Source organism: Rhinolophus sinicus, chromosome 14, assembly GCF_057876585.1.
Source record: "Rhinolophus sinicus isolate RSI-liver-muscle chromosome 14, RSI-T2T, whole genome shotgun sequence".
NCBI lineage: Eukaryota > Metazoa > Chordata > Mammalia > Chiroptera > Rhinolophidae > Rhinolophus > Rhinolophus sinicus.
Genome location: NC_142514.1, coordinates 182,836,291 through 182,844,986, shown reverse-complemented (window position 1 = coordinate 182,844,986; position 8,696 = coordinate 182,836,291). Strand labels below are relative to the sequence as shown.

Sequence of the window (8,696 nt, the reverse complement as noted above, 5' to 3'; positions counted from 1 at the left end):
CCCCAACTCCGCCCTCAGTCCGGGTGGAAAGTTTCTCTCCTCAAGACGGGCGGCTCCTCCTCCTTCCTTCCCGGCGGGCCAGGAAAGCCCAAAGCGAGTGGGGAGGGGTGTTGGGCTCCCAGGCCTCCGACCAGAGAAGGGAAGTGACTCGTCCGCAGTCACACAACCGCAGCGCAGGCTGAGCCAGCTTGGAACGCTCCGCAGAGAGGAAGGATTCGCACCCCGCCACCGCCAAGACTTTTTCTCACTCAGAGACTCCTGCGCCACCTGCTGGCGGAGAGGGGGGCCCGCACTTGCCAAAAACACCGCTATGTTCCCGCCTCAGAGCCAAGCAATCAGAACACAGGAACACTCAAGAGTATTTATTTATCTATGAGCCCAGGAGGATGGCCCCTCAACTTAAATATCCAGCATGGAGCCTTGGCCCTCCCGGCCGTGGGTGGGTGCAGGAATGGGTCCTGAAGCCCTTGTCTAGGGCAGTGGAACCCAGGGACCAGAGGTGGGATGCTCCTGAGCCAGCAGCTGCCAACAGCAGCAATAGGTAAAAAGGAGATGGGAGCCAAGCACTCATCCCAATCCCAGAGACGCCAAGGAGAGCGCAAGATGCTTTGGGCCCCACTGCCAGACTGAAGGTTGGCCAAGCTGGGGTGCACAAATGTGGGAGAAGTGGAAGTCCAGTGCCATGGGCAGAGGCTGTAGCCCAGGTGCCTGCCCCCGTGACAGCTTACCCAAGACCGGAGGGGGTTGGCAGTTACGCCTCTAAAGGGCCCAGGCCTTGCCCTCCTGTGAGGTGAGGTGGTACGAGGGAAAGCAGGCACTATAGTCTAAGTACTTGCAGAGGGGTGAGTTTCTGAGCCTTTTGCATGGGTACATGCCCCCTGCCAACCCCCACCCCCCAACTCCTCAGAGGCTGATATGGAAGGCATCTTGCAGCCACTGGTCACGAGCATTGTGTGTCTGGGGCACGGTGAGGGGTGGCGGGTCCGGGGGCAGGCTGGCATCAGGAGGCTCGTCATCATCAGATAGGCCAGCATCAGGTGGGTAGGAGCTGTCTGAGTGCAGGGAGGATGACAGGTCCTGGCACAGGCTCAAGTCTTGGCACAGGTGCTTATAGTCTTGGATTGACTCGTACAGGCCCCACAGCTGGCACAGCAGGGACATGTCCAGCTGCCGCAACCCCACCTGCAAAAGACTGAGGGTGGGCTGGGGTTGGGGTCCAGGCCACCCTCAGCCCAAGCCACAGCCCTAGCCAATCTCTTCACACTTTCTAAGCACAAGTTTTTGTGGACATAGACGCCACCTGCAAGCTCTGACTATTTACACAGGTCACTGATCCTCATGTCACATTCATCTAGCAAAATGGAATGAAATAAGACGCATAAAGCATTTAAAAATATATGGCAACTATTGCCATAGACGGTAATTATAATTATTGTTACCATATGCCCTCACCCACCAGGCTTCTCCATGTCCTCTGAGACCCAGGCCACATGTTCCTGGTTTCGCGCCTCTGTGTTCCGCCCCGCCCGGGGACCCTCAAGCTCGGCAGCAGCCCTCCCCTCCAACCCCTGGCCCGGGGCCCAGCGACTAACCATCTCCTTGCGCAGCGCCGCTAATGCCGAATCGAGGTTGACAGGGCGACGCAGGGCGGGGGGACCGGCGGCGGGTCCCGCGTTGGCAGCGCCCGTGGCGCCGCGGGGCCCGTCCGGGACGCGGGAGGCACGGCTCAGCTCGTCGTGGATGCGGCTGCGCTGGCTGTAGACGCGCTCCAGCTCCCGCCACGAACCCCCGCTCGCGTTAAGGAGACCGCTGAGGCCGCGCGGTAGCGGCGGGAGCCCGGCCAGGGTACAGCCTGCACCGCTCGGCGCCTCGGCCGAGGGCAGCCCATTCATGGCTGGGCCGGCTCGGACAAATATGCCGCCTCCTTCCCTCCAACGCTCCGCCCGGGATGCCACCCGCGGGGCCCGCACCCCGCGGCTGCTCCGGCGGAGCCCAGCCGCCGCCCGCAGGCCGCGCTTTGTTCCTTCCCGGACGCCTCCAACTCCACCCCTGCCCCACCCCCTCCGCATGGGCGGAGCCTCTCTTAAAAGGGCAATGGCTGTGGGACCCGGTCGCCCCATGTCGTGGAAAGCCGAGTAAGGGATATGGGGAACAGACAAAAGGGAGATGGAAAAAGTGAGCAGGGAAGAGGCCAAAAGCGGCGGGCAAGGTTCCTTCACAGTTCTTTATGCTCCCCCCCCCCAGCACTTTAATTATGCTGTCCAATTATAACTCCCAAGGAAAAGGATCTAGAAGTGGGGGTCAGGAGACTGGGTTGGGTAAATCCATACTTGGTCCCTAATGTGAAACTTGACGCCCTGTCAAAGTCTGAGTACCTGAGCACGAGATGGGAAAGGATGATGGTATCAGGATGCTTCAGGGAAGAAGCAGCTACCAAAGGGACTGGACTCCCAATCTCACTCAAGGGTGGGGACTGAGCATTGGAGGACAGAGGAGACTGCAGGGGTGCTGCAGAGGCCCATCACTCTTGTTCCTGCCTTTGAGGAGGCAAGTATCACATAGCCCTCTCCCTCCCCCTCATCCTCTGAGTGGAAAAACTGAGCAGAAACAAGCCCAACTCATCTCTCAGGACATCAAGGAGAGCAGATAGTGGTGGGGTGAGAGGCCAAAAGCAGGAAGGAGTGGAACTGGGGCTGGCATGCACACTCAGAATCAAGAAAGGAATAAACCACACAAAAGGAACAGCTGTTTTTCTAGAGGGTTTTTCTCATGAGGGGGTCTCTTAGTGTTGCAGCTGTTGCAGGCTGCGTAGGGCCTCAGCACAAGCCCGGATAAGGCTACACAGCTGGATGCTAGTCTCCAGGGAGGTGCTAGAGCCCAGTTCAGCTGAGGCCCAAGTCAGCTTCTGCAGGAGGGCCTCCTGTGTGCAGGCCAGGACATCTGCATTTGGAGTCACAGCAGGAGGGGGCGGCCCCTGGGCTGCCTTGAGCCCTGCTGCAGCCCCCTCACAGTGCTCTGGGCGGGGTACTGCGGGCTGAGGGGTGGGCCGAGAGCCCGAGGGGAGCTCTGAGGCAGAGGCGAGCTGGTGCTCCCGAGCTTGGGAGAGGGCAGCCTGGGCATTCAGAGCTAAGAAAGGAGAAAGTGTGTGGAATGGTCAGGATGCCGGGCCCACCTCAGCCCTGAGCCATCTCATTACTCTCTACACTACTCTGCTTTTTCTGTGCTTGAAATGTTTACCCCGCCACTCTATAGGACAACTCATTCGTTATCTTCTTTGTATCAGATTTACTTATGCCCTTGATTCATCTCTCCCATCAGGACTATGCCTGATTGAGCTCAGACTCTCCGTAGTGTATGGCACACAGGAAGTACTTTTTCAATGCTCTTACTGAATGAATGCTCCTCTCTACAGTCGTAAGGAGAAAGCCCCACCCACAGACCACTGTCACCTCCCAGGACTACTGTTCCCAGGCCTCTGTCACCACGCTTCTCCACCAAGCACACTTAGCCCCTCACCCGGATTATCTTTATCCACGTCTGAGTCGAGCTCCTGACAAGCCACGCAGTAGATTTTCCGCTGTTTGTCTTGGAGGAGGATCGTCTAGGGGACAGAAAACACAGGGGGTAGGGGTGAGACGCTGGGCAATGGGGTCCAGAGAGTGGAGTTGGGGAAGGGCCGTGCGGCCTAGTCCGCGGACCCATCACCGACCCCACGTCCCAAGTCTCTACTCACCCCGCAGTCGGCGCACGTCTCGCCCAGCATGCGGTAACCACGCAGCAAGTAGTCGCCCATGAGCCGGGAGATGCGATCCTGCCGCTCCCGTCGCGCTTGAAGCACCTTCGTTTCCGCTTCGGTCGGAGGCTCCCAGGAGAAATCGTCTACTTCTGGGGGAAGAGAGGCACAAAGCACCGGGGGGTCTTGCCGAGGCAGGCTGCCTCCCGTACCCCGCAGCAGCAGGCCCCCGCAGCTCAAGTCCTCACCAGCGCCGTTCAGAGCCATGTTACCGTGGTCGCCGCTAGGCACACCGGAAGTGACGCGCAGGCAGAGCGCCTGCCGCCGGCTCCGCCCCCTCCATGTCGGGCAGAGAGTGAGGGCGGAAATGACGCACAGAGTGCTCCTCGGACGTCGCAATGCCCAGAGCAGGGCGTATCTGCCGCAAGCTTGACTTTGCGCAGTTCGTGCATCCCAGCGGCTGCCCCGTAGACAAAAACTTTCGACTAGCGGCGCTTGAGGAGGGACGTCTCCGTGGTAACTCCGCTCAGGTCGCAGGACCTGGAAGTGACTGCTCAGGGTCGCCCTTCCTTCCCACCGCTGAGGGAGTGAACCAGTTGGCTCGCGAAATCCCCGCTGACCTCCTCCTTCCTTGGGGTTTCCCTTTCTTCACTGGCCGGACCAGGAGCAGGCGGGGCAGTGGCGTCATCACAACATCCTTGATAATAACAAACGGCCCCTTGCGCGCGCGTGGAGCCCTTTCAGGCTTCAGTACTTCTAGCTTCAGCCCCAAAGCTGGCCAGGCGAGGAGCGTTCTCGCTTCCTAAGCCTTTCAGCCTATTTGTATGTTTGGTGTCTCAGTATGCCCTCCCCTATCCCAAGGCCTGCGGCTGATGCAAAGTCAGCCGCTAACTTTTGAAGTTAAGCCCTCAAAAAACCTGCTGACCGAAAAGCGCCTTACTGGACATGCACAGTTCCGGTAGCAGCCGCAGTTGAGTAAATGCATGCTGGAGAGTGGGGGTGAGCAGCTCATCACATATGCCTGTGACCCTTATGCTTTGCTTGGGTGGGTGGCTATTAAAATTACTAGTGCTCCCTAACGTTGGTCTTGGTGATGTTTTTCTCTTCTGTGTTCTTTTCCATACACATCCTCTCCCTTATTAGGTCTGGAGAAGCCAGATGGGGCAGGCAGTGTTCCCCAGATGTGCAGCCTGCAGTGCCTCAAGGCTGTACAACAGGGCGGTGGAGAAGGAAGGAGCTAGGACTTAAGATCTCCATAATCTCATCAGCAACCTCCTCCTTTGATTAGACCGGCACATGCTTCTGCAGTCTCCTCCCGGCCCCATCTTCCTTCTTCACAGACTCTCTGGAACTGCCATTTTCTGACTCTTGCTACCACCTGCTTACTTGGAGAGCCCTGTGCCCCTCTTCACTCTCTCCATCTACCAGCAGGCTCTTCAGCAGCAGTGTACCTGACTCAGGCCCTGATCCCAGGTCAGCTCTGCCAAGCTGAGGAGGGATTCTTGAACTCTAGCCTGTATGCACAGACCCTCCAGGTCCTTACTGTCTTCAGTTCCCAGCCCCACCTTGAATTCTTCAGTGCGCCCTTCTGTGTCATCATTACGGCCAATATGCGCTCCACAGTCTATTCTGCCTGGCACCAACTAAGACCCTTACACTTATCCTCCCATTTATTCCCTTTCATTTATCTCTCATGACAATCTTATGGGGTAGGTGCTACTGTTATCTCCGTTTTACAGAGCAGGAAACTGGGTAATTCTTTTAAAACATAAATCAGATCATGTCACTCGCTTGTTTAATACCCTCTGGTATTGCCCCATCGCATTTAGACAAAAATCCAAAGTCCTTACTACGGCCTCCAAGGTCCTACAAATCTGGTCCTTGCATTCCTCCTCTCCCACTACTCAAGGGGATTCCCATCACCTTTCTCCACTCAGGGCCCCTCTCTGCTTCAAGCTCTGCAGGAGGCTGGACCAAACATAGGCCTAGAATCAGGCAGGCCTGGTTTGCTTCTGGATCTGCTACTTACTGGCTTGTCACCTGGAGTAATCTATTTCACCTGTCTGGACTTCAATACCTCCTCTGCAAAGCAGGGCCAAGCACACCGACTTAGCAGGGTTGCTGTGAGATATGAAGAAAGAGGTGCTAGGAGATAGTCTCGAGTGTATGCAGGTCTAGTGAGCAGAGATACTACTTTTGTTCTGGACTCTCTTTCCCAGGATGTTTGTATAGTGAACAGCCTTGGACAACAGCATGTGGCCCCCGCTAGAGCAAAGGACGGGCAACTTACTGCCCATTAGAATATGTTTGGGTGCCCTAAGCTCAAAGTTCCTCTCCTAGAACACAACTCAGCTTGTGTGTAGGCATCCATGCGAGTCCATCTGCATTGTCTTCATGAGACATGAGGCTAAGGGGAAGTGACATGAATATGCTCACATTCTTAAGGCGGGCTGTGCTGGGAGTAATGAAGTCCTCCGTGTCTGACCTAGAAATCTTAGGTCTTCTGCCAGCATCCGTGCAATTGTGTCACTCTAACCTGTTTGAAAGTAAGGTGAAAGCGACCTTTCACAGTTCTTGACAATTTTGGCAGTGAGGATGGGATGCTGACAGAAACATGGTTTTTCTGTAAAAGAAATGATGAGGACCTCACAGGCAGATTAATAGCTTTTGACAGAAGGTCAAGGGATTCCACAGCACACACATTAACCAAACTGTGTAACCTACCAAGCAATAAATGGTCTTTGACTTTATATCCTGTTCGCAAGGAGGAATGAGGGAGGTAATTGCAGGCCAAGTACCGAGAAGTAGGTTCAAAGTCAGCTACCAGCGATTGCCCTGGTTGTTGCTAACTGTCCTCTAGGTGGGGTTGGGGAGTGGAGGGGTAGCTCCTCACAGCCTGGCAGTCAGCCTCAGGTCTGCCCCATTGTGACAGCCGGTACTAAGACTCATCCTGGGGGTAGAGAAGTTTTCATCCCTTTTCAAACAGCATTTACAGAGATGCAACACACACACACACACACACACACACACACACACACACACACACACTAAATCTGAATGGAGACAAATTCACTACCACTATGGACAAAAACCAGATGAATCGTTAGAACTTGGGCTGATCACTTGGGATATGAGGGACAGGGCATGTGACACTTGGTAAGGAAGAATGACAACAGCTGGGCCATCTTACAGCCCAGCTCTTCCTACAGTCTATCATGCCAACCTTATATCCATTCCGAGATAACAGTAGAACGATTCTGTTTTTTCCCCCCAAGTGGGTTCTGGCTGCTATAAGGGAGCTTTGTCCCTCTCGGAGATTTCCTTGAAACAGACAAATTCCCATAGGAAACCGTAGACGAGGCAATGATTACTCTTCGAGCTCTTATTGTCTTAGTTTGGGCTTACAATGCTGATAAAAATGACCCAAAGAAATCTACATAAATTCGTATGATCAGTTCCACAGCCCTAGACAACTCTCCTGGCCCTTATATTAAAACAAAGTAAAATCGAGATATTATGACAGTGGGACAGAAATACCCTCTCTCAAGGTGGTCTCCTTTAAAAGAAAAGTCCCAGCTGTGCAAGTCAAGCCCAAGTCCTGACAAACATCTTAGAACACTGCACCCGACAACAGCAGAATTCATATTCTTCTCAAGGATACATGGAACATTCTCCAGGATAGACTATAAGTTAGGCCATAAAAGAAGTCTCAATAAATTTTTTTTTAAAGATTTTATTGAGGAAGGGTAACAGGACTTTATTGGAGAACAGTGTGTACTTCCAGGCCTTTTTTCCAAGTCAAGTTGTTGTCCTTTCAATCTTAGTTGTGGAGGGTGCCGTTCAGCTTCAAGTTGTTGTCCTTTCAGTCTTAGTTGTGGAGAGCGCAGCTCAGCTCCAGGTCTAGTTGTCGTTTTCTAGTTGCGGGGGGCACAGCCCACCATCCCTTGCGGAAATTGACCGGCAACCTTGTGGTTGAGAGGATGCGCTCCAACCGACTGAGCCATCCGGGAACTCAGCGGCAGCTCAGCTCAAGGTGCCATGTTCAATTTTTTAGTTGCAGGGGGCGCGGCCCACCATCCCTTGCGGGATTCAAGGAATTGAACTGGCAATCTTGTGGTTGAGAGGACGCACTCCAACTAACAGCCATCCGGGAGCTCAGCGGCAGCTCAGCTCAAGGTGCCGTGTTCAATCTTAGTTGCAGGAGGCGGAGCCCACCATCCCTTGTGGGACTCGAGGAGTTGAACCGGCAACCTTGTGGTTGAGAGCCCCCTGGCCCATGTGGGAATCAAACCAGCAGCCTTCAGAGTTAGGAGCATGGAGCTCTAACCGCCTGAGCCACCCGGCCGGCCCTCAATAAATTTAAAAGGGTTGAAATTATACAAACTATGTTCTCAGACCATGAGGAAATTAGGGAAATTCACAAGTATGTGGGAATTAAATAACAGACTCCCAAATAACTAATGAGTCATAGAAAAAAAATCACATGGGAAATTAGAAATTACTTTTGAGATTAACAAAAATGAAAATTTATGAGATGAAGCCAAAGCAGTGCTTAGAGGGAAACTTATAGTTGTAAATTCTTATAAATGAAAATAAAAAATCTCAAATCAATAACCTAACCTTCCACCTTAAGAAACTGAAAAAAGAAGAGCAAACTAAACCCAAAGCCAGCAGAAGGAAGGCTATAATAAAGATTAGAGAAAATCAACTAACCCACAAGTTAGTTCTTTGAAAAAAATCAACAAAAATTGACAAACCTCTACCTAGACTGACCAACTCAAGCCCCCATCAGCCAACGGGTGTGAACCTTGCAGCTCCTGGAAAGCAATATGGTTGTGCTTGCTGAGTCAATGAGTCCCATATGTGAGATAGATAACGTCAGTAATATCCCCGCCCAATAGAGGGCTTTGGATGGCAATGTTTTCAACTAACTGTGGAAACAAATCACCGCTGATCAAACGCT

At 53.4% G+C, this 8,696-nt stretch overlaps 2 protein-coding genes across 3 annotated transcripts; both read right to left on the bottom strand.

Annotated features, from left to right (window-relative positions):
* Positions 1 to 347: 347 nt before the first annotated feature.
* FAM89B (family with sequence similarity 89 member B) lies at positions 348 to 2,604 on the bottom strand. The gene is made up of 2 exons (XM_019737911.3): positions 1,593 to 2,604; positions 348 to 1,182 (listed from the first exon to the last, which is right to left on the bottom strand). Exons 1-2 carry the CDS (start codon positions 2,118 to 2,120, stop codon positions 904 to 906), a joined length of 807 nt encoding a protein of 268 aa, XP_019593470.2. The 5' UTR covers positions 2,121 to 2,604; the 3' UTR covers positions 348 to 903.
* A 142-nt stretch (positions 2,605 to 2,746) lies between these two features.
* ZNRD2 (zinc ribbon domain containing 2) lies at positions 2,747 to 4,763 on the bottom strand. 2 transcript variants are annotated; one of them, XM_019737913.3, is made up of 4 exons: positions 3,982 to 4,755; positions 3,734 to 3,885; positions 3,517 to 3,601; positions 2,747 to 3,126 (listed from the first exon to the last, which is right to left on the bottom strand). In XM_019737913.3, exons 1-4 carry the CDS (start codon positions 3,998 to 4,000, stop codon positions 2,783 to 2,785), a joined length of 600 nt encoding a protein of 199 aa, XP_019593472.1. In that variant the 5' UTR covers positions 4,001 to 4,755; the 3' UTR covers positions 2,747 to 2,782. The 2 variants fall into 2 exon arrangements, with proteins under 2 accessions (XP_019593472.1, XP_019593471.1); XM_019737912.3 differs by having other exon boundaries at positions 3,734 to 4,763.
* Between the last annotated feature and the right edge of the window lie 3,933 nt (positions 4,764 to 8,696).